This window comes from Ambystoma mexicanum, chromosome 2q, assembly GCF_040938575.1.
Source record: "Ambystoma mexicanum isolate Mex_15411 chromosome 2q, UKY_AmexF1_1, whole genome shotgun sequence".
Taxonomy (NCBI): Eukaryota; Metazoa; Chordata; class Amphibia; order Caudata; family Ambystomatidae; genus Ambystoma; species Ambystoma mexicanum.
The window spans coordinates 1,428,460,256-1,428,485,810 of record NC_090924.1 but is presented as its reverse complement, the minus strand read 5'-3'; the positions used below and the strand labels follow the sequence as shown (position 1 = coordinate 1,428,485,810).

At 44.9% G+C, this 25,555-nt stretch overlaps 1 protein-coding gene across 2 annotated transcripts in view; it reads left to right on the top strand.

Annotated features, from left to right (window-relative positions):
* VAMP7 (vesicle associated membrane protein 7) overlaps positions 1 to 22,978 on the top strand; it is a 208,680-nt gene extending 185,702 nt beyond the window's left edge. The window contains exon 8 of one of the 2 annotated variants that reach the window (XM_069648954.1): positions 19,683 to 22,978. In XM_069648954.1, the coding sequence (XP_069505055.1) occupies positions 19,683 to 19,751 (69 nt within the window). In that variant the 3' untranslated portion in view covers positions 19,752 to 22,978. The remainder of the gene's footprint in view (positions 1 to 19,682) is intronic. The other variant, XM_069648955.1, reaches the window with a different exon arrangement.
* The last annotated feature ends 2,577 nt before the right edge of the window (positions 22,979 to 25,555 follow it).

Genomic DNA, 25,555 nt, shown 5'->3' with positions numbered 1-25,555 from the left:
TTTCCTTCCTTAAACAACTCAATAACTGAACTGGTAATTGAAATAAGTGCAATACTGACCTTTACTGAAGTTGCTCTGTGTGCTGGAACATGTTAGTATAAGAAAAGTCTTTACCATCTTTTATTGTTCTTTTTGATTGGTACTAGTAGATAAAGCTTTCACCTTCGGTATATTATAAATGCATATTTCTATATAATTTGATTGTTACTTAGCTACTTGTAATTACAGATTTCAATTATACAGCTCACATTTCCCCTCCTAAAATAAGCCTAGCTGCTCAGTCACACTACTAACTTGTGTAGTGCAGGCCTGTATTAAAAGGTGGGTTACCAAATACCAAGCAGATAAGTCTTGTGTAGTCCTCACCAGTTGGACTGCACTAATTCTTGCCTAAGTGCCTTTTAGCTACGGTCGTGTTTCTAACTTTAAAGACTTGCTGTGCCTCGAAACTGCCTCTAGCACCTGGAGCGCTACTTGGATAACACTAAACAACTGTTCTCCTTCCCAAAAATCACTATCCTGTATGTATGCTGACTAAATGCAATTACTCTCTTACTTTGTGGGTGCACATTATTAACAATAGTGTGGCAGACCTGTCAAACTCATAACAATTGTGCACGTTCAGCAAACGACACATTCAGAAGTGGCTTTTTTGAAAGTATTGTGAAGTATACCCATCTGTGTTGGTTTATTGTGCTAAAAGTATTTAACATTGACTTGTATATATAATCTATATTTTATATAAATGTATGTGTTTCTTTGATGTGCATTACTAACTCTGTTCAGTGTACTTACCTGCAGCTCACAGCTTCCTCTTAAGATAGGCCTGACTGCTCTGCCACTCTACCAAGGACCTGAGTTAGTACAGACTGATGCTAAGAGTTAGGGGATCTACACACCACTGGGATAACTTACTAAAGGCTTACCTCCAAGTGAGACTTTAGGAAAACTCCCCTAACACTAGTACAGGCCATTCTGCCCCAGACACATGGCCATGCGTCATCCAAAGCCACCTGGAGTGGCCTCTGAACATGACCTATGGCATTGACCATTTTCCAGCTCATCCTACCAGCCCCCAGTGCTCCTGTACTGGCCACTGGGATGGCTTTCTTTCTTGCCCCTGCCACTACCAAGCCATACATAGTTTCCAATGGGCACGGCCAGTGATCACTTTGTCCTGGACCCCTTGGAAATTACATGAAGTGGCCACGGACCATGGCTTGCAGTCATGGCCATTGGCCACTGTGCCAGTGCCATGGCCTCAGACAATGCTCTGGGCCCCTTACAGCCACTCAAAATGCATTTAAATAGTAAGCAGATTTTGCAGTTGAACAGACTTTAAATTGGAGTGCAACTGTGTTTGCAAAACTGGCATGTTTCCTTTTACAATAAACTTGGTAATGGGCGCTCAAGGAATGTGACACTCCGACCTAAAGCTTTTTTTTTGTTTCAATAGAAATGTGTTGAGAGTGAGGCACTAGTATTGAATTAACTAGATTCATTAAGTACATTGTTAGAACCACGCACCGACATACCCATCTTTCCTCACCAACTATCTCTGCCCCCACCGTCAGGAACTTTACATATGTCATTGGAACTTGGCACACATAATGTACCACATTATAACATCAACTGAGCCCAAAAAGCTCACCCAATATCCTGCACTCGTGTCTACCCCACCTGCACGACACCTCCTATTTTTTTTGTATGCTAACTACGCACCTGCCTGTATTATTTCACCTTCATCCAACACAATCTTCCCCTCTTCCCCTTGGTGGACAGAGATCTGTCCTATACTCCCTCCTTCTCACAAAAAAAGCATGTACCTGTGGCTGGTTCACGAATTTCCCTATGTTTAGTTTATTTACTTGTATAGTACACTCCACCCAAGGGTATCTGGGTGCTTTTGACTTGGGTACAAAGATACATGGTTACAGCAGAAAATACACAGATCGCACAAAGTAGGGAGGAGGTGTGTTACAGTTCACCTTCCTTACAGATAAAGGAACTGGAGGTGTTACAAATCACCTTTAAGATAAAAGGAGTCAGTGAGCCATGGATCACAAAAGCATAGAAGCAAGTGGCTGAACGCAGAGTAAGAAAACTAAGGGTGTCATTTATACATATATTTACAAGGTTCAGGTACAAGGCAGTAAATCACACAATCTAGGTGTGTGCGTTCTCCAGGAGGGAATTATGCTCGGCAGTATTTGGGGCTGAGGAGCCAAGCTTTAGTTTTGGCTCTGAAGGTCCAGAAGGCAGTCGCTGCTCTGTCAGAGGGGAGGGTGTTCAGGCATTTTGCTGCTAGCACTTGGTAGCTGGAGCCTCCTGCTGGTTTAAGGTTGAATTTGGGGATAGTGAGTTGGTTGAGGTAGTTGGATCTGGTGGGTCTGTTAGTCTGGGGTGTCGAGAGTAACTGTCTGGTGCGAGGGAGCTGTGTTGGCTAGGCATTTGTGTGATGACAACTGATCAGAATGTAATTGTTGGAAATGGGTAGCCATTGAGCCTCTCTTCTATGGGAAGAGATGTGACTGGTGCGAGGGATATTAAGGGCCCATCTTGGTGCATTATTTTGCAAAACTTGGAGTTTGTTTAAATTCCGCCCGGTGGTCCTGATGAACAGTGTTACAGTAGTCCATAGAGACGAAGAGTGTTCTTGCTAGTGTAGTGCAGCTAGTGGTAGATCAGAATGGCTTGCACGCATTGATCAGTTTATTGGTGTATGCTGGAAGAGGCTGAGGAGCTAACTTGTTTACTATTTAGTGTCAAGAGTGGAGTCAAGGTATGCCCAATGTTTTGACTTCCCTCGAGACTTTGATAACATTACCATCAATGTTGAAGGACTCCTAGGATGCACAATCCAGACGGCAGCAGACCAGCTGACCAGGAGGGGGGATTTAACCCATGACTGTGTGTTTCACCTAATTGAAACCTTTTGATTTGAGATTTAGCATTGCTATCAGTCATGATTTGAAAAAGACACTGGTGTGTCGAAACGCGTGTCGTCCGTAAAGGGCATTTTCAATTCAATTTAATAAACCAACCTACACTTCACAAATACCCAGTGTGGCGCTTTTTTGAAGTGTGGAGAAGTCCATTTAACTATTACTTCAAGGGGTCGGGGGGTCACTAGTGTCCCCTTTATTCTTGCTCCACACAACTTGCGACACCTTCGCAAATTGGAATAATAATCAGCCGCATGGTAACCTTGTAAATTGGTACCAAACAAAAAAAAAACACGGAGTTGTGGTACAGGCTCCTAAAATGCGTCTAATTGATTTAAACGAGTTTGGGATCCAATGATAAGTAGTGTAGTTTTATCATCGTTTAAACGGAGGCATGAGTGGCCCTCCAAGCTTGGATCTCTAGATAAATGTTATTAATCAGTTTGGTGACTTGAGTGTAACAACCAGTGAGTGTGACCAAGAGCTGGGTGTCATCCGCATAGTTGGTATACGTGACACCCAGATTGTCCAAGCGGTCGAATAGGAGTTTTGTGAATATATTGAAAAGCATGCGCGATACACAGGATCCCTGCGGGACACCACATGTGATGGGCACAGGTGGAGCTGATGCGGAGGTAAGACCCTTGTGGTTCTATTTGAGAGGAAGGATTTGATCCAACTGGCTGGATTGGATGAGAAGGCGGCTGCTGAGGTTAGGTGTTGGGGTCAAGATTTCATGGTCTACCAAATCGTACCGGCTCCCAAGGCGATCCACTGGTTAATGCTAATGAATGGAACATTTTCTTTGCTGTGTTTGCCATCTCCTAACCCGTTTCCCTGGGGATGATACAATAACGTACTCAGAGCCATTTCCTCACTACCATTGTCTTTAGTGGATAGAAATTGCACCTCATTGACAATTACCATGTACTTGGGGAATCCCTCCCATCCTCGCCCCTCAACAGAAAACCTATCCCAAGGTGCCTGCAAATGTGACTTCAAACCCCATAGACAGGTGTAGCCCACTAGCACAATTAAATATTGACACTACCTGCTCAAACATTCCTTCAGACTCATTGCCTCAATTCTTGTTTTTTCCCCCATACTTCTATTGGACCCCCTACTGGTTGCAAAGGTACTTAAGTGTCCCTGGTGGACATTCGCCACAATCCTGTGACTCTCTGCCTGAGAAGGAACATGTTTCTCTTTTCTTGCTAGTCCCCCCCCCCCCCCTCACACAATGCCAAATAATCTAGCCAAAACAGACACTGTTTCACATTCTGGTTTGCTGGGCCATCTTGTTTGAGCGTACGTTGTCACATAATTCAAATCCTCGTCTTCCCTCACCAGCCGTCTTACTCCCACCGCCCGAAACCTTACCTAGGTCACTGGAACTCTACAAACATAGACTTCCACATTCTAACATAATGTGGAAATCTGCACAAGTTATGTTCTACATTATAACATAATGTCCCCCTCACCCCCCTGCGATTGTACTGCCTCCTACATGCCAGACTCCTGCGCTGAAGGAAGAAGCATTACGCCACAAGAATTAATGCAGGAACCTGTGGGCGCCCAGAATTCAAACTAGTGAACATGGACAGCATATACTTGAAATATGTAGCTGTTAAGTCTTACAGGGGATTTTGACCTCTAAAAAAGTTGGATCATTATCCCCAAAGAACATGCACCAAAACCCTTTCAAGTCCTGTGGTTTTATATAGTTTGCCTATAAAAAGCATCAACTAACATTGATTGTATGTTCTTGAACATACATGTTTACACTGAAATAGAAATATGTCCTACAGACGTGTGCGATGAGGGGTTGACTGTAAAATTTGACTTGACGGGTGTGACATAGTACAGGGGTACATGAACATGTTTGGCAAGATTTTATGAGAAGGCGGTGCCCCTAGAGTAGCAAGTCCATGGCTGCCAGTCTATATCCAGGCATTCGAACGTCTGTAGTAGAAGCCCACATTTTTATCCTCTACTTACATACTCTACTTTTTATAAATTGCATCGATATTTGGCATGCTAGGGATGTTTGCATTTTTTACCCTGACTTTTATTAGGTTGTATGTCCGAAGGACAGAGAAAATACAAGCCAGGACCCCTAATGTCGGCTGCACCCAGAAGCAGGTACTAATTCTGTTTCCATGGTTGTAAGGGGGAACGGCACCTCAAATCCCTGGTGAGAACCGTATGATTGATAAATTAAATGCAAATGTGTGGTGAATGCCAGCCAAATCTGGGTACTGTTATCTTGCAAAGAGATGTTAGAAGCTAGTGGTTAAACAAGGATGCACTCATTGCGTTCTTACCAGAAAACTGTCAAAAGGTGTCCACGCTTTTAGCTGATAGGGTGCAAATAAGTCTGACCGCCATGTTCACTTAGCACTTCATGATGGAGGCAGTGTAAATTATGTTGGTTGCTGCACCATAACATTCTTTTATTGGATGCTGTCTCTTGCCAGTAAATAACTCTCCCACAGAACACTCAATCTGTCTTATTTGATCCAGACTAGAATGTGTTATCAAATGATTCATGGTTTGTTACAAATCTTTTCATACATCTCCAAGATCCAAATTTAAAAATATTTCTTAATCGGATTCAAGCCATCAAGTTCTTTTCCACAAACCACTCTAGTCCGAATGTGGGCTACGTCCTCCTTTTCAAGAGCCTCCTTAAGAAACTTAACCAGGCCAAATATTGCCGAAAAGATCCTCCCTAGCCCTATGCTGAAGGAAAGAGTAACTCTTCTGCATCCTCCGATCGCCTTTCTGCTACTGCCTTGCCCAGGAACTTAAGTCCTCATCTCAGTCAACCCTGGGCACGGAATTGTAATGTGCTTAAGAGTTTTTTTTCATCACTTCCTTGCAACAGAACCTACAGTTCACAGAAGGTACTTGCCTGTAGATTCTCAGAATCTGGTTAGTAGGGTGCAAGTTCATCCTGAAGCACAAAAACTGGTTCCTGTACCATCTATTCGGAAATGTGGTTAAATATTTCAGAACCGAACCCGTAGCTTTGTGTTCATCCCTCATAGTCTTCTATAATGTTTATCCAGTCGTCCTGCCATCATTTCCATTTCACCTTAGCAGAATTATTGGTCATCTCTTCCAAATCAGTCTGAAGGTGTTCTAAGTACTGCTGGCACCCTTTTCTCCACTCCGATAGACTGTTTCTACAGGTCTTTAATGCTGTCCCGTGAATTTGGTACGGTTTGGCCAGGGGGGGAGAAATTTGCGATACAGCGCCAAGGTTTTCCATGATGATCTTGCTTGTAACGAGATCAGGCCCAATTCAAACCTAATCACTGCGGTTGGAATAGGATTGTGGAGCTTCAGTATTTTTCTCTAAAATCCTCCTAGAGAAGGCCACAATTCCCAAGGAGTTGGAGGAAAACCTTTGGCTCCATAGATTAGAATAGAGGTGACCTTCCTTTGAACGAAGGAGGGCACCGGCAAAATGGAAAAGTTCCCATATTTCCTCCGAATCAGCCTACCCTGGCTGTCAGAATATTTAGTTTAGCCTTAAAGGCCTGCTGGCGGAGAGGTCCGATTTGCTGTTATTGATGAGACACTCAAAGTAAATAACCCGTTGGGTCTGTACTAGAGTTTTGCTTGACGGACCATTTAAATCCCAAACGTGATCTAAGATCCTGTGGCCCAGTATCATGGTGGTAGTCTTAGTGGAGTTCATTGCCAGTCCATTTATGGTCATATATTCGTTGAGGGCATCTAAACTCCTCAGAGGAACTATTGGCCTCAAGTCAACCAAGACCAGATCATCATCAAACAAGTCTTGTCATGGCTTGATCTCCTATATTTATATAAGACTTTAATCTTATCCCAGGTCACTGAGATTATTTTTTTAACCACCCAAGTTGTTGATTGTTCTCGTCAAAAGACCTTGGGCATTGAGACGGATTTGGACGTTGGTAGAACGACTTGATCACCTCTAGTAGATTAGGTGAACATTTACATGACTCAATTTTGTCCCAGTTGTTGACGATCTACGCTGTCGAAGGCTTTCTTGAAGTCTACAAATGCCACATAGATCTTAAATATCTTGAAAGGAAAAGCCTAAGATTATCAAGAATAAGTTTAGATCCTTCTCCTACACCTTTGACGAATCCCATCTGTCCGTGGTCCTGTCTTTCCACAGTTTTGATCCACGTCTGCAGATGTTTCAGCGGAAAAGCTGCAAATAATGTGCCCAGTGAATCTAGAAGCACAATAGGGTGGTAGTTAGAAGGGTCTGTCCTGTTGCCACATTTGTTGATTGAAATTATTGTTGCCGATCTCCAAGATCTAGGGATCTTGCCCGCTCTCATGATCTGTTTTAATAGCTCAAATATAAAGGGAATACATATCTTCCTTGATCATGGAGTTTGTACTCCTGTCTGGGCCTGGGGTTCTAGAGTGGTTGGCTTTCTTGATTAACAGCTCGACGTCAACAAGGTCAAGCGGCAACACCCACCCGGTGCTTGATTTCGAAGACTGCTGGTTAGGCCTTCTTTTTGTTCAAAAAGCTCTTGGTAAAGTTTGTCCATGCTTCCTCTGTAAGCATGTTTAAGAGTGGGATAGATCATCCAGCGCCTGCTTCATTAAGCATTTGCCAGATGGATCTTGTATCTTTTTTTACATAAAGCTACAAGCATTTGTTCCGCCTCGTACTGGAAAATCACGGAGTTGTATATCGCCAGTTCTTGGACTTCTATTTCCTTTTCTTCATCTAAATCAAGTGGTCAACATCTTGTTGTCAACACAAATGATGGAGGTCTTTCCTTAGTAGCTTTTTATCTAGTTTGATTCTCATATCAAACGTGTGATTAGGGCCAGGAGCAGATGGTCTTGGCTTTTTGGACTTGACCTTGTATTCCAGAAGTAGCGGTACATAACTTGCTTTGTTCCATTGCCTCTGCAAGTTGATGGACTTGTTTGAGAAAGCTAAGATGTCATGTTGTCTCATTCTCAGTCTATTTGCCCTTTGTGTGGATTCGATAGCCAAGGGTTTTGTCATTCGCATTGGTCTGCTCAAACCCTTTCAGGTAAATCTTAGTGCGTGAGCATTCGAGACCTTTGGCATAATTTCGAAAGAGGTTCTATCTTGAATAAATTAACTCAAAACAAAAACCTAGTTTTTGTTGGACCAAGTTGTTTTTGTGGGACAATCGCCCTCCGTCTGGTCATTCCAGATTTAATTCATCAGGTTCACCCACTCGGAGGCTCTGCGCTTACTGGGGGTAAGCAGATTTTTAGTCCAAGGAACTGACCAGTTCTTTTCTCTATGCAGAACAGTTAAGGTCTCCTATCATTATGCGGGTTAAATTGCCAGACCATTTATCCAAGGCAGCCGTGACCATGCTGTTAAATGTTGTGGTAGTTTCATATAGAAAATTAAAATATGTATATTTTCTCAACTTAAAGTAGTAATGCTTAAATCATTTTCCAGTGCTGGAAAAACGTTGAGGGCATGAGTTGGCTCTTCCTGTTTATATAAGAAAAGGGTGTTCCAGAGTCAGAAGCTCTATTGTTTAATATTTAAGGGTTAACCACCTTACATGAGCGTCTGCTTGAGACTCCAAAAAACCACCCTCTACCTCTTTGTTTATTGACGTGGTAGTTGATGCAGCAGGATTCCAGTAAATGTTAAACACGAGACACAACAAGCCTAGTTTCCCCAAGACTTCCTTGAAGCCAATGATCTGCACAAGAGTTTAGGGTATCAAAGACTTAGATCTTCAGTCCGGTCCCGTTCTTTATAAAGGTGATGAGACTGGCATCCTCTATTGCCTCCATAGGCGTGGGTGGATAAGAAAGTGTAGCCACCCAAGGCAGAGGCCGTCCTAAACCAAGTTTCTTGTAGGCATATTATATCAAAGGCACCCGATTGAATATCATCCACGGGTAAATGTACAAATCCTCTCGTATTCCAGAAGGCCATCCGCCGGAAGTGTCTTGTGGTTAGTCAGAGTTTGGGTCACGTCTGTTATTGCTGTTCTGGTGGCCCTCCATGATGGTCTCACTTTGGTCATTGTCCTTAAAGCAAATGATTGTGCATTTGTGTGCTTTGTGATCCTCAGTAGACCTTGGGGTATTTCTGCCTGGGCCGCGATTTAGATTGCAGTTACCTCAATAGGTTAGATGAACCTTATCGTGGTGCTTCATGTTAATAGACTTTTAATCGCACTTTCGTCTCTCCTCCACTTTGGCGTTGTGGAATGAAGCAGGCGATCTCTCTTAAGGGGCACTAAAGCTCTTGGGCATTTCTTTTCTCTGGAAATCACAGCATTTGAACCTCATTGGAAGCAATAGATGGGCCATTTCCAATAGGGTCATTCTTCACCTGCGATCAAAGGGTGCCGAAACCTGTCAGTTATGTTCTTTAGGAAATTCTACTATCGTGATGTTATCTGATTGGAAAAAACGCAAGAGTGGAACATTATGGAACAGCCTCAAGGCGTTGCCACGATTCAAGATGAGGCCATGTTTGTTAAAGGCAGCAGATGGTCAAAGGTTACCATGCAGGTTCCTGTGCGGTTGCTTTCAGATCTTGTGTCATGGGATTTGTAAGTACCCATGCACCCCCTCTTAGCAGCCCAGGTGCCCAGTCCGAGACTTCTCACGGCGAACGGGCGGTCTCTTTCTGTTCAAAGCCATCCGGTGGAAGCATAGGCCTAGTTTTTGCTGACGTGGCACTACATCTTTCTGCCAAAGTTAGAAAAGGACTGGCCAGTCTGGTTACCCTCTGAAGGGCTGTTAAGTCCTTGGCTATAACCAGCGCGTTCCGACCCAACCACTTTTCATACTTCAGGGGAGCATCTTGGACTGGATGCCAAGATTGTTTAACTTGTTGAGCTGGTAATTCAAATATTGCTAGAGGGGTTATTTCTTGGTCCAGAGCCTCCTCTTCCTTGATAGTGTATATAGAGCAATTCAGACCAATTATCCTCCAGGGTGTCTGTCAGCACTTCCCTCTTGTCGTCGATCTTGAGTGAATGACACCGTGATGTAGCTTGGATCTTGCTGGAGATGGAGTGCATATTTCTCTGAGTGGTCAAAGGGAGGTTATGTCGAGGCATTGGAAGGTTCCTAACAAAAGTGCGAGCATCATTTGAGTCATTTACTCTTTGGTCATGGTAAATTCTTTGATTTGTTTCCTCTGTGGCATCTCTCTGCAGATCAGTCTGATTTTTTTCTTTTTCTCAGACTTCAAAAGGTTGCAGGTCTACCATTGTGCGACTGTCAGGTTAGCTTTCATGTGGGGTTAAGCTCTCCTGTCTGGCCAACCGATTGGACTCCTGCCACGTTAAATAGACGACATTCCGGGTTGGTACCTCTCACTATCTCTTCCCATTTGATTTCGAGGGAGTGCCTCAATAGTTGTCCAGTTATATGCAGGGCCCTTGCCTCGATCACTAGGTTTTGAAGTGTTTGAGTGGCCTTGGCGACATTTGGAATTACCATACTAGGAAAGTTTAAGTTGTGTGTAGATAACGACACCCCCCCCTTTTCTGTTTTGGACCATTGACTTTAGCTGAAGCAATTCCAAAACTAAGTTAAATATACATTTTCTGTCAGCTCTCTCCAAATCGAATGTGTCTTTAGCTTCCTTTGGTTGATATTTGCACATTCCACTTTGTGGTCTACTCTGGATTTATTTATTCGCATTTGCTAAGCGCACAGGCAGCCTAGAGGGCATTGTGGCGCTTGTTACAGATATGAACATGACTTGTTATACATACAGAAAAGTCATTACTTAGTTGCAAGAGAAAAGTAGTAGCTACAGGAGGGGAGGGGAGGGGGGGACGAGAAGAGAGGAGGAGGAGGAGGAGGAGGAGGAGGAGGAGGAGAGGGTCAGAAGACAGGACGTTGGGAGTTAGTTGAACAAGGTGGTTTTCAGAAGGCAGTGAGAGGTTTCTGCTCTGAGCGTGCTAGGTAATGCGTTCCATAGCTTGGGGGCGATGTAGGGGAAGCTTATTCAACCTGCTCTAGCTTGTTTGATGCGTGGGACACTAAGTTGGTTGGTGTGGCATTGTCTCGTTAGTCTAGTGGAGTGAGATCTGACTAGCGTGTCAGACAGGTATGAAGGTGCAGACAGGTAAATAGATTTGTGTGCGGTGGTAAGTATTTTGAATGTAATGCGCTCTTTAACAGGTAGCCAGTGTGCTTCCCTTCTGGCTTGCGCGATGTGGTCCCTTTTAGGTATATTGAGGGCTGCTCTTGGTGCATTATTTTGTGTTTGGAGTTTATTGAGATTGGAGTTGGAGGTGCCAGCCAATAGCGCATTACAATAATCTAGTTTGGCTCCTAGGGTGGCTCTGGCAATGGATAGGCAATTATCTTTAGTTAGGAAAGGTTTGATTACTTTTATGAGCTTAGTGCTCAGGGCGGAGGCAGAGACAATGGAGTTGACTTGCTTGTCCATGGAGAGTGTTGCGTCAATGTGGACTCCTAGTGTTTTAACAGAAGGTAGAACTGGGATGACACCATTGTCTATGCAGAAGTTGGTGAAGAGTGGGTCGAGGTTCGTGAGAGTGGATTTTTGGCCAAGGATGAGAATTTCGGCCTTATCTCCGTTAAGACATAGACCGTTTGTGGCCATCCATGCGTGGATGGAGGCACATATGTTCTGGAGGGTGGCTGCGTCCCGGTGGTAGAGTCCTGTGAGCGGGAGGAGTACTTGGGTATCGTCAGCGTAGTTGGTGTATGTGATCCCAAGTGCGTCCAGTTTATCAAAAAGAGGTTTGGTAAAAAGATTATAGAGGGTGGGAGCCGTACATGAGCCCTGAGGGACTCCATACCTGATGGTGGTAGGCTCTGCGTTGGCTGTATTGGAAAACACTTTCATCACTCTACCTTCGAGGAAGGAGGTGATCCAATTTGTGGCTTGTTTGGAGAAATGTGCGGCCTGAGTGAGATGGTTCGTGAGGATGGCGTGATCGACTAAATCAAATGCCGCCGAGAGGTCTAGGAGGAGCAGAAGGGCCGGCTTGCCTTTATTTAAGATCAGGGATTGCAGCATGTTATGAAGGACTCTATTTTGGAATGGATCATTGCTAGCAGGGTTGCTTGGTCTATAGTGTTTTCGTTCATAGTCTCGTACATTTTCAAAAAAAGGAGCCAGCGCAATGGTTAAGGCAGCCATTGTGCAGTGTGATTGGAACGCTGAGAGAATTTGACCTCTGCTTGAAATCCTCAAAGGGTTCAGGTGAAAAAAACGGAACCGTCCAGGTGGGGCCACAAAGGACGATCCCTGTGAGTTCTTTTCAGGTGTTTGGTTAAAAAGAAACCGGGCATTGTTGGTCTTTGCTTATGGCGGACATGTCCTTTTTAGGAGCATGTTGATCTCCCTTCAGTGGTGAGGTATTACCTGTTCCGACCAAAGAAAAAACTTTTTAAAGAGGGGATTACCTCCCAGGTCAGTCGGGAAATGGGTTGGGGGGGGGGAATAGTGGGCGTTGCGGGGGGGCGGGGTAATCCGTGCTTGGGCATGCTCAATATAGCACGCTTCCTTTTTGGAGCATGTTGACCATCTTTTGATGGTGAGGTGATAACAGTTTTCAGAGACTGTTCCCGGGTTGGGTCGTATATCCACCTAGGAATCCTGGTGGACATCTTCCAAAACCACCTTGCTCGCCCATGGGGTCTGGTCCAATAACAATTTAGTTGGAGCAGGCAGGGCCTTTTCTATGTCTCTGGATTTCAGTTCCTTAAGAACCCATATTTTCACCACTCCCGCCACATGATCTCCCTCTGGGCTCGTCTGTAGGGACCGTCACCACACATTACTATGATGCCCACTACAGCATTGGCGTAGGTAGTACTTCCCACCTTTGTACTTTGAAGGCTCCTTGAGATCGCCGCTGGGTCATGCAAGATTGACTGGGGTCTCATTTTGCAAAAACTCTGCGTCTGTTAGGTTGAGGGTGGTGGTACTCTTTATAATGTCGAAAGGGTCTATTTTTTTGGTGTCACTTCTCACTTCAGCGGTGGACAGACTTAAAGGAATTCACTGACAGTTTAGAAAGTTATTTTCCCTTTGGAGCAACGGTAAGGCCAGTGAATTTTAAACCCTCCAAGGTGCTGATCCCACCCCGGTCTCTCGTAGAGCCTTGCAACCAGGTTTTTGCATCTTTCATATGGCTTACAGACCCATGTTTAAAACTCGGCTAGCATCAAAGGAGCTCGTGAATGTTTGTGTCTTGTCAATTTTGGAAGTAATCTGCTCACCGCGTCGGAAGGAAGCGCAGTGTATCCAGCGATGTGTCCATAGACATACTGCCGCATGTCACTGGCCTCCACGATCTCCCTGGTAAAACGGCCAACACTCAGCTTCACTCTGCATAGCTCTGCGACCGGAATAGATTTTTAAGATCAGCATCAGCACAGGAGTAAAGGTAGACTGTGCTGAAGCCCTGCTTGGTAGCCACAGTCCTCGGACAACAGTCCGCTTCACTTCCTTTATCTTTGATAAATGCTACAGAGACTACCTACCGCTGCCTGGCAAATCGTGCAACTAGAGCAGAGGAATCCCATCATGCCCATGTTGCGAACTCTATTGGATGCCCATGGGTCCAGAATTCCTCAAAGAAAAAAATGCAGTTCTGACATTCAAGTTATGAAACGTGATGCATAAAGAAATGCACTCACTACAGGGTAGCCTTGCACAAGCTGACACTAATTGAAGAGACCACTAATAACTGAAGTGTATTCATGTGCAAGGGTGCTTTTTGGGTATCAGAAAATAGCCTGTGTTTAGGGAAGTGTTTCCCAGCTTCCAAGACCTAGATTGCTGTACCAGATGAGTGAGACAGACCACAGCAGCTGCAGGGCACCTTTTACATCTGTGCCAATATAGGAATTCCTAGCTATGAACTGTGGATCCTTTGCTTTCTAACCATCCCTTTTGGGATGTTTGTTCTCTATATAGATTTTGCTGTTCCTTTTTAGCCTCGTCCACTTCCTTTTTTGGGGAAACGATGGGGAGTGGCCTAAATGGCTTTTCCCACCCCTTGCTGACCAGCCTTTTACACTTTGTTTAATGGAATGGTGGTGTCAAATGGCCATTATCAAGTTTCAAATGAAACCCTTCATTTTTTTTCCATCCTGCAACCCACGAGCAGAACAATGGTCTCAAACAACCTTTCTGGAAGCCCTGCATTTTGGCTCTCGCATGCCATTTATCCTGCGCTAAGGTTTAGCCCCCTACCTTAGTTGGCATCAATGTTTCTTTTGAAGCTACATAGATTATGGAAATTCTGGAATCCGTTGAGAACAGTCTCCTGTGCATGGGCCAGTCAATGAAGTCGCAGGTGCAGTTGTCACATTCGCAGCAAGATGAAGTTTTGGTTGGTCGCAGTGCTTGCAGATCTGTTCCAGACACCTTGTGTACGCTCCCAACAAGAAAATGCGGAGACTTCTACAGAGTTGGTGACCTTGGGACACCTCTCGCATGCAAAGGCATTGCAACTAGAGTCACGCCGGTCTGGCAATCTTCCAGGAACAAACAGAGGAGCAGGTCTTGCATGGATCCTGTTGCTGCAGGAAGGCAGAAAATGCAGGAACAGGCATCCTCTTGTACAATTCGGGAGAAGGCTCATTTCTGTGCTAATTCCCTTCTACCTTAGAGACCCCCGGCGGCTCTTTTGCTGGATTTCAGGACTTTGAATTTCTAACCTGGAGAGAGAGCCCTGTTTCTCACCCTTTCGTGTATTTTTAATGTGATTTGTACTCGGTTTCTTTTTATTTAGTAAGATTCATATAGCCAAATAGGCTTATCAAATTACATAATAACATAGTTGCATCAATATCATAAGTTATAAAATATCCCTTATAAAAATACCCCTTAACAAATACATAATACAATCCAATTTAAAATCAATAAAACAACCAATTTAATAGAACACATCCTGGGATCATTAAGAATTTCAATACAAAATGTATAAATGTTCAACATATGATAAATGATGTTCACCTCATATCCTTGTAGTAATTGCCCCCAAATCTCATTCATGTCTTTTAGGTCAGAGCCATTATCGTAGGCTTTACCGTATCTTAATCTGATCTGGTTTAGGCTTTCACAGATACAAGTAATGAGGTGTTGTCGCAATACTATCTGAGCCACGTAAGCAACACCATCTTTTTCTTTTCGTGAAATACCAAGTTTGCTCCTCATGATCCCAAGACAATCAGGCATGTTACTTTTAAACATCAAATAATGTTGCATTATTTTTGCATCGGAGAACGCAGTTAAATACGCCGGGATGTCTATAGTACTGTCTCTAGATTATTAATGCATCCCACTATTGTATTTCGTTGCCAACTGTATAATCTCTTTCTTCCTCTTAACGTATGTATCTCTATTTTCATCAAGATGTTTAATTTTGGAGACGCGTATGCAAACCAGCCAACTGAATTCTCTTTTGCCCATCTGAAATAAATGGCTTTGAGTCAGTCAAGTGTCCTCAATCTTATTTGACTCAATTATGTTGTATGCTTTCTGCATATCAACCATTAGAGTTCCATTGTCTAGGATGCTTAACTTTGTATATAGCATAGCAGATATACGTTCCATCTTATCACATTTTCTCATCAGGTTAAATTCTATGAAGATATATTCACTGGGTAAAGCTTTAGGCATTCTTTTTGTTATGGAGTCAAACTCCATAGGCATAATCTTTTTACATTGTGACACATGGCACCTTCAGTGCAGTGGCACTGGGAAGTCTTTCAGATTTCCCAAAGATACCTTCTCTTGGATAAACTACTGTTTCCAAGAGCAGTGAAGTGAAATTGACTTTACTTACATTTGTAACTTTCTAGACCCAGCGCACACTATCTTACAATAGGGTGCTGGAGGGGTTACTTAGTATCCCCTCTGTCTAGTCTCTCATGTAACAATTTTGTGTTACCCTTTCTACAAATAATGGCTGGTGACACTGGTTTACTTTTTAACTACTATTGGGAGTTTTTACAGTGGGCTGAGTTTGCAGCTGCAGTAAAGCACCCATGGGTGCCTATTTTGTCAAAATGGCCCAGTCTTCTTTTTTCACCATTTCTTGTTGGCAAGGTACTTCTTGAGATTTACTCTGCGCGCCAAACCAGGTTCGGTCCATTTGTTCGTTTTGTCCTTGGTGTGTTTCACGAGTAAAGCCCGCCTCTGGCTCCAGTATGCAAGGCGGGGGTATGAAGTGAGGAGGTACCCAAAACTCTGTGTGCTTAATACCCTTGGTTACAGGAATGCACCCAAAGGTGATTGGCCGGCTGGCTGTCTGGCAAGGACAACCACCCTGCTGTGTGATTGACAGCTAGGCTGGAATAAATGGGAAAACCATGCATAAAAGGTGAGGCTTTTCTGGCTCGGATGGCAGTTGAACACTGGTCTAAGGAATCCAAAGAAGAACTTTGAAGAGGCGACTGCTGCAACTCCTAGACTGTTGGTTTGCCTGGTGCAGTCCTGCTGCTGTGCTAAAGCTCCAAATTCACCTCAACTAGAGAAACCCTGCAAGGACGACTTCTCCCCTTGAGTTGGTGGGACCTATCCACTCCAAAATAAGCCTATCTGGACATCCTCTCGGAGCTGGCTGTACTTCTGCTGCTGCTGGAACCGAAGTGCCAGGGACAGGAACACCAGATTGTGTTTGTTGTTTCTAAGTCGGACACAAGAGCCAGGAAGATCCTCCGGACTTCACTGAAGCAGGAATGACCAAGCCCCAGACACCTCAACAGAGTGCTGGACCCCAGATGCGAGGAAATTCTAGAGTGGTAGCCGAGAACCGCAGTGTTGCTATTTGCTGTCGGGCGTGAGGAGCTGAAACACAGAAGAACCTCTGAATTGAAGTTTGTCCATTGCTGCCGCTGACCTTCCCATTGCTGAGTACGAGTCCCCAGACGTCCTCCCTCTTGTCCCCATGACTGAGGCTCAAACAGGATCTGCATAGCTGTACAGGAACAGAAGCCAGCTGGAACCATTTCTTCTAACCAGAGGTACTGTAAAGTCTAAGAGAACTTACCTCTTGTTGTGTAGCCTTGCTTGCTCTCAGTTGAGACCTGTCTTGGTTACCTTGCAGAGTTGCTGTAACTTTGCCCCTCACAAGCCTCCCAGCTTGTAGTTCTTCAAGTGTTCTACTTTCTACAAACTTTTCTAAAAACATTGTGCAAGACTTTTTACCTACCTGCGAAGATCTTCAGCTCCCCTAGACATTGTACAACTAACATTTGCTGCCCTGGCTCCCTGAGAGACTTCTTTACCTCTGACTTTGTGCTTTGGCCTTCCCCCAGGAAAGGGTTACTTTACTCTGCATTGGAAGGTTCTAAATGTACTTACCAGTTTGTGAATTATTTTTTAACCTTTGTTTTATTCCCCTATCTATATTTTACACCAAACTCAGTATTGCTCCAAATGTACCAATGATCAATCGATGTCCACAGTGTCCTAGCGATTTAAGTCACCTGAGGGTGTAAGAAGTGTCTGTGTGTCATCCCCGATGGGTGTCATCTGATTTAGAGAAAGTGTGTTTTGAAGTGTATTGTAAGTGTTACATATATTGCTCCCTTATGAAGAAGGCTTATACAACTGACTGTGAAATAAATTAAGAATTGTTTTATCAAGAAACCTTGAGTGTAAGAGTGTATTTGCATAACTGTTACTGTGAAACTCTGTCACAACATTACTGCTCACGTTGACTCCTCTTGAGATAAGCCTGGCTGCTCAGCCACACTACCACCCTTTGTAGTTCAGACTTATACCAAAGGCTGGGTTCCTATTGCTAGGCGGTCAGGGTTATTGTAGTGCATCCAAAGGGTACTGCATAGAATCCTGCCTAACTCCCCCAATTCCAAAGATGCACTTAGTACAGCGACAGCTGCATTGATGCCAGCACAGGAGAGAGCTGGCCAGTCCACTGGTTGGTCCAGGGGCACTTCTGAGGGCATAGATCTTCGAGCAGGGATTGAGACTGGTTGTTCCCACTGGTCGAAATACCAATGAGGGTGGTCTTGAAGTCGGGCAGAGGAGCACAGGGACTTCACTAGAGTTTTTGGTGGTCAACCGCATGAGTAGTTATTGGGTTGACAGCGGCCTGCTCTTCATAGAGGACTTGGATCCAACGATGATCTGAAGAATGGCTGCAGGAGTCGTCCTTTTATCCAAAATCTGGACTGGACGTTTGCCAAGGTCCAGTGGTAAGGATTTGGACTATTCCATTCTTAGTGGCAGTATAATTGTGTAACTCCAGAAGCCAACATTTCCTAACTCAACATGACTTGTATTTAGGTATTAATATGCCATCAGGCAGGCTATAGTCACACAATTATATTATGAGTTAGAGGTGTTTTGTAGGTAAGAAGACACATCTGCTTAGTGTTCTAGCAGCAACTGCGTTTAGGAATGCACAAGTGACCTTTGAGCCTGCCCTGCTGCGACTACATGGGTGTACTATGTCTGGCATGGAGCATTATGGAAGGGGGGTGCTCTGATTGCAGGTATCCCCTTCTAAAACTGAATTATTTGCTTCCTTTTATTGTTAAAAAAAATAGTTCAGTACTATCCTACCCTCAACAGATGGCTGTCATTGTAAGATTCCTTCACGGTGGCCCAAGCCTGACCACAAACTGTTTTACATTAGGACACTTGGGCCGGCGTTGTGACAGTTGACTGAGTCACATTTCTTCAAATAAACTGCTTACTTGTATTGTTGTCCTTAAAACGTACAGTATTATGCTGAGGTACATCTTTGTTGTATTTGTATGAAACCTTGCTTCTAGCTGTTTTTTTCTCTTTTGGTACCCTTTTGTGTCTCATCCATTTATTTTGGAATCCCAAGGCGCGACCTCTTGAGTCTCACACGCCATGGTCCCACTGCAAGTACAATTATTCTCATCTTGCGTATAGACCTTCCCACAGTCGCCTTGTTGGATCTGTGCTTTGGCAAATTGACGACCTGTGGGCAACCATGTCAGTTATGCCGTCCTATGCTGGGACACACTGGTCCATCTTGTGGCCTTGAATGAAGGCTTGAATGGAAGTCTTCATGGCCTCCTGAAAGAAAAGGAATTTCAGTCCGTCTGCTGAGCATCCCTGTAGTCGTCAGTTTGCTCCGTCCCACGGGTGCCTTGGAACACTGGGGCCACGAATTGCCTGCTGCAATGAAAACCAATGTTTGCATTTTGCCTTTTCCCGCTGAAGCACTAGTTCATTGGATCCATGGGGGGCGTTCTGTTCGGCCCGTCATCCCTTTTTACCCAATTTTTAGCTCTCCCTGAACTTGCTCTTTCCCACAAGATGTCTCTGGTTCAGTTTGATGTAAGCAGCACATGGATGGTTCTAAGAGGGATGCTGTTAGAGGAAACGTACACATTGCATGTGTCCATTGCCACCTAACTGGTAGATTTGCCCAATGTGTGTTTCCCTTTAATTGTCCTGAAGATTGTAGGGGATTGTCTGAATATCTGTCCTGTTTCTACTCATGGGAGGGTCTTTTATAGTCACTGACATGCGGGTGCAACACTTTCGCCAAGCTGCAGTCCCTCCTTTGCCATCCAACACCCCTGCCACCGATTAATTAATTTTATTTGCTCATGTTCTACTTTCAATGTTCGCTGTAAGCACCCTCATGAGCCAGAGTGAATTCCTGCTTCTGTCTGTGCCCTTTGTATTGTTTTACCTGTGGGTTCCTTTTGCCCCGCTTTGCATTTTCAGTGACTGCACTCTTGTCTTTTCTACAGCTTGTCATCTACATCATTGTGTCTTCAGCATGCGGAGGACCGACATGGCCGAGCTGTGTGAGCAAGTAATGATGCGCTGGCCTCCTCTGGTGAAAGACTTCCACGGATGGCCAGCAGGGCCGCATGGGCCGCTCCAGAGAGGGAGCTGACCACTGCACCTGTGCTGCACTTCTTTCTCTGCTTTGCGCTCTCATCCTCCTCGGAATGCAGCTTTCCGGTGGAAGGCAAAGTGGACACAAACCTCAGACATTGAAGGAGCATTCTTGATCTTGGACCGTCCTGCTGTGATGCACAGGTGGTGGGTGTTGTGGAGGCTGTAGACTGGGTGGCTGCCGTTCTCTGGACTTTCCACCCGAGTAGTTCTCCTCCAACTGGACCCCAGCTTGATTTGTGGCCAGTACTACTTTAATGGGGCAGGGTGGCGGGAACTAAAGGTATTTAGCACTTTATTGTAAGTTGAGTTTCTCGAACAGTGATTCATAGGGTTTGGATGGGCGAATGCATTGATTTTTTTAATGTTTGGCAGGGAGGGAAATGAGTTTGGGTTTCTTGCATGATGCCATTCATTTAGTAGTGGGTTTAGAGAGGGCCTTGCAACCGAAGAAGCGATAAGGTGGGAGGGGCCACAGCCATGTGAGAAGGTGTGTGATGGGGTGCAGAGCAGCAGCATGCTGTCCAGCCTTGCGGTTCGGCTCCTAGTATTAGTATTGTGCTGCTAAGACCTCTTGGACTGGACTCCTGCCTTCCAGTCCACAGTCCTCTTGCGCCAAGCTTGCCCTATCATTGTTTCGGTAGACCATCTCCACTTCTACGCGTGTAAATGTTTGCAAGGCAGGTACGCTGGGGAAAGCACAGTTCAGAACCACTCTTAATCCTCACCCATCTCCTCTGCAGCAGGACGACGCAGAGCTGTGGTCCCTAGATCTTCCCCCCCCCCCCCCCCCCCCCGGGAGGACAGCTTGCGTTCATGCTCCATGTCCTCAGCCCAGCCAACAAGTACGTTGGTCTCCCTCTTCCCCCACCTACCCCCGCTGAAGAGAACATTTAGCTGCTGCACATAACTTACTTTAACACGAGTGGCCATGTAGGAATTCTGCATGGGAGTAAACTGAGGAACTGGAGAGTCTCTCTGAAACGACTGTTGCTTGTCCGCTTTGCTTTGGCAATGGGGAAGGACTCTATTTAGAGGTCTACTTAGAGGAGGGTCTCTGGCATTTTTTAGATTGGCCCTTCCCAGTGTTGGGGCTTCGCCCTTTTGATGGTGATAACTTTCAATTGCCTATCTTGTGATTTGCAGTACTCTAACCATCTCCAAAAAAGATCATTCATTCTGGAGGATGTGAAACTTGGCTTTCTGTCATTTTTAAAGGCTTACCTGCTTAATGGTCCCCAGTCATTCGCAATGTATACTTTCTACAGACTCCAGGGAATGGTGGTGTTTTTCATAGACTTCACATGTGGAGGACTGACCTCATATTGCATACACACTAACCCAAGTGATTTTAATAGTATAAATACTGTTGGTGCTCCACAGAGTACACATTTTGCAAAGGGTTCACTGTAGACTTCTGCCTCATCCAGTTTATGGAAGGCAGGAAGATGCGACCATACAAGGCTAAATCTCTAGTCTCTTCTGTGATCTCCGGATTTATTCCAGTGGCCCATGGAATTGTTTCTTGATAAAATAGCTTTTTTGGATTCTGGTCCATGACGTATGGTTCCTGCCGCATTACTCGTCGAGCCAATCTTAGCTTTTTGGTCCAGGGCATCATTTTTGACTAGATTGTTCATTTTGCTCCTCTTGTGTGCACAAATGCTGTTTTGAATGTCATGCTTTTGTATTGCTTCTTTTGTCTGTTGCAGGTTGGTGTCTTTTTGTTATTTGTCCTGTCATTTATTCTTGTGGGTGTTTTGGGTTCCTTTTTTTTTCCTCTCGGTTCTGTCTCTGTATTCACCTTTTATTGCACGTTTGTGAGTTGAGTTTTGTGTAGACCTGTTGATTTTATTGCAAGGTCCTCATTGAGACGTTTGGAGAAAAGGCCACATGCCTTCACTTTAACCATCCCCAGGTTAATAAATTGCTAACGTCTGATTGCGTGGCAGGCGCGTAATGCTCTCGCCTTCTCAGGACTACACAAATGTTTCAAAGGAGTCCTTTCCCTCTGTGTGGTACAGAGGGATGCCTTGTGTGATCTTTGGGGACTCTGGACGTGCGACAGTCCTTCACACATGGGCACCAACTGTCTGACTAGTTAATCTCGCGTGTCCTGGTTTTGTAGGGTGTACGGTTTTCTTTGTGCTTCTATACGTGCACAACCTATGATGTGAAGGTTTGCTAACTCTGTAGAACCCTGATGCGTGGCGTGTTGTGTCGTAGGCTAATGACAACATACATTGAAACCACCTTCGAATCCATAAGAAAAGCAATCCCTACACTCTGGAAGGATGAAGTTGTATAAAGGTTTCTGTGCACTAAAAACTCCAACTTGCAGAATGGATTTAACTAATACACAGGAAGGGGGGAGGGAGTGCATGTGTCTTTGGCAGTCCGTGTGCACACCACTCTTTCAAATACTCACTGATGGACATGGGGAGCAATTCAATCTGCCCTCGTCAGTGAAGGTTCAGGCGGAGGCTTGGAAAAGCGTCTTTGCCGGACTCACTGGTGGAATTTTATGAAGAACATGTCTTGTGCTCTTGGTCTGTTTTTCACCTTGTGGTGGGTTAAGGCCGGAGATTGTAGAAATGTTTTTGCTGTACAGTTTGTTTATTTCATACAGAACGTTATTTTTATTTTTTTTTGCTTTAGAGGCAGATCGCCTGCCTCTACTAATGTTCTTTTTGTTTATTTTAATTAGCACTCGCACCATTACATGTGCCAACAAGCGTTCGCGAGGAGCCTTGGTGACTCTGCTCTGAGCCAGAACTAGACTGTGAGGGTCATAGTGTCTCTGCAAAGGCAGAGCGCGCCGACCACAGGAGCCTGTACCATGAAATATTGTCACTCTTTTTGGATTCTCCTCGCACACGTGGCATACTGTGATTTCACATCATTTACACAATTCTGTTCCCACTTCACTTTGTTTTCATGTGGGTACACCAATCCCCCTCCCCCTCTCCCGTTCTAAGGGGATCTCTGCGTGCCCCGCAGCGTGTGGCCGCATAATAGCGTTAACATGTCTGTAATTAACATTGTTTGGCCTGTATTTTTGAAGTTCTTGAGACATGCTTTTTAAAGAGACAATTTTTGGTTGTTTTACAGAATGCAACAATTAAATACACTATTAAATGAAAAACTATCTGTGTTTGACAAACTTGCTGCCCACCTAACTAGTCTCTTGGCATTGGTACATTCAGAAGTCAAGTGCGAGACTCTCCATCCCTAGATGGTGTGTTACGCACAGGTGTCAGGAATGCCTGGATCCTTGGAGGAAGCCTGCTTCCCATGCAGGGAGGTGAGGGCTGTAGTATCAGAGACGCTTCTGAGAATACAGGGGGGCCACCCGTCGCGAGTAATGGATCTTCTGTGGATATTCAGTGCTCTCTAGCAGGGTTTATGCATAGAAGTCTTCCACGTTGAAACAGTTGCACCTCCACTTTGTGTGATCCTTCAAAGAATACGTAGATGGCCCCCTCGGAATATGACCGTTTCACTGTTTGTCATGTTAGGTGTCCGAGAGCTCTGCTGTTTTTCAAATTAAACTTATGCTGATGGCTGAGCCATTACAACTCTACCAATGGCATAGACTCCCACTGGCCAGTGCTAAAGCAGCTGGCTCCTTTTTAAAACCAGAACAAAAAAAGCAGAAGCAAGATTTCAATTACAAACCATGCTGCTACGCTTCATTGCACGTCTCCACAAGGGAAGGGTGTATGCAGACAAGTTGCCGCAGGGTTTTTATTGGGGGCATGGGAGTGGAGGTGTTGGGGAGATTTATCATTTTCATGCTTCATCCCCTCTCCTAGTGAGACCCCCGGCACTGTTTTCTGGAGCCTTTTTCCTCTCATTCATTCTTGTGGGCTCTGCCTTTTAGAACACTATTCTTTGCATTTTTACCATTTTCTCCATAGCTCTTAAAAAGGCATCTGTATTTTACTATGCAGCACACAGCTCCCTATGGGCAGCGATGCTAGGGACCCTTAGGGTCCTCCTTTGAGATTCTTTTCATTATCCTAGAGTAACTACAGTTCTTAAGGATACAGAGATGCCTAGTATCTCTCCTAAAACTTTATAGTTGGAGTGATTGGTACAACCTACCTTATGTGGAGTGCCAAAGGAATGCCTAGTATCCCCTTTCTCTTGTGACTTTTTAGTCACATAGACAATCTCCTAATTATGACTGGGGGGCAGTGGGCGGGTTCTACCAACTATTGTGTACTTTTTGTAATGCAGGCTGTGTCCATAGCCTCAGTAGTGCACAATAGAGACACTCAAGTACCAACATGGGAGGGGGGGTTGCCTCCCTTCTGTTTTGGCCATTACTAGCATGGTTCTTCTTTGTTAGCCACTTCTTCTACCATTCTGGGAGGGGGAGGCGTGTGTGTTTTGCCTTTGGTGGGAACTCTTGCGTGTGTCGACTAGGCTCCAGAGTGTCTGGTCGGGCAGGAAGTGGGGGAGGATTTTTCCACCACCCCCCCCCCCCGTCCTTTATCTGCCGGAATGCCTGAATAGAACCAGCTCCCACTTGGGCTCTGGCTGTCCTGATTGGACAGCCAAACCACCCCCTTTCTGTAAATTGCTGAGAGAAATGGCAATGAGTGTGCTGGAACTGTATAAAAGATGAGGCTCCTAGAGTGAAAAGCAAGTTGACCACTGGAAGCTAACGTAATGGAAGAAGAATACCAGATATGCCTGCAGACCCTTTACAAAACAGAAGTGATCACTGCTGTCCTTAATCCATGTTCTGTGTGACAGAGGAGCTCAGAAGAGGATGACCCCTTCTCTTTGGGTGGTGGGGACAACCAGTCACAACAATAACTTGGATTTGAGCCATCTCCTGAGGTCCTGTGAGTTTCCAGGGCTGTGGAGCGCCAATACCAGTAGACCTGTTGCCTATTTCGAGTGTATCATCGTCCAAAGGCCATATCCGTCCAAATCTTTGCTGAGCCCTCAAAGACACTCCAGAGATCCAATCCAACACAACCAGACCCCCTGGCCTCCTAATCCGAGTGCTGGAAGCGAAGATTGACTGATCGCATTGCGTCCTTTGTTGGTGTTGCAGAAACGGCGCCAAAACCACAGTGACCAGAGAAGATGCTGAAAGTCGTGCCGGTGATCTTCCCTCGAGACTGCTGCTGAGAGATAACGACATGTCCTGCCTTTCGTCATCAGACCGAGGAATCCGGACGTCGGTTCCAGAGCTGCAACATCACAAACATTTTCTTCTAACGTAAGGTACTGTGGGGAAAAAGGTATTGCTTACCTGATTGCAGTAAGTCGCTCCAGAGCATTAGACAAGACCATCTTCAAACAAGACCATCATCAAACCATGCAACCCTGTCCCACTAATCTGCCTCATGTCTACACGACTCAAGTAAAATACGCTATCTCTGCTTTTCTGTCTGTAAATCATACTACACTAGCCTGGCAAACTTTCCAAATCAACTCCTCCTCGGATTGTCTTGCAAGCGATTTGTAAACATTGTACTTCCCTTGAGCTCTGCGGAACCCTCAGCTATATTCTGTTATGCTTTGAATCCTGATTTGACTTGGAGGGAAGTACTTTTTTGCTTCATTACCTTGCTCAACTCATTTATTTTAGTCCAGCACTGGTCAGCCCTTATGCTTACCAGTGTGGTGCGACTGTATCCCTTTTCTTGTGTTGTTTTAATGTAGCATACATCCTCTTACAGTGATGTGCTGTGGGAGTACT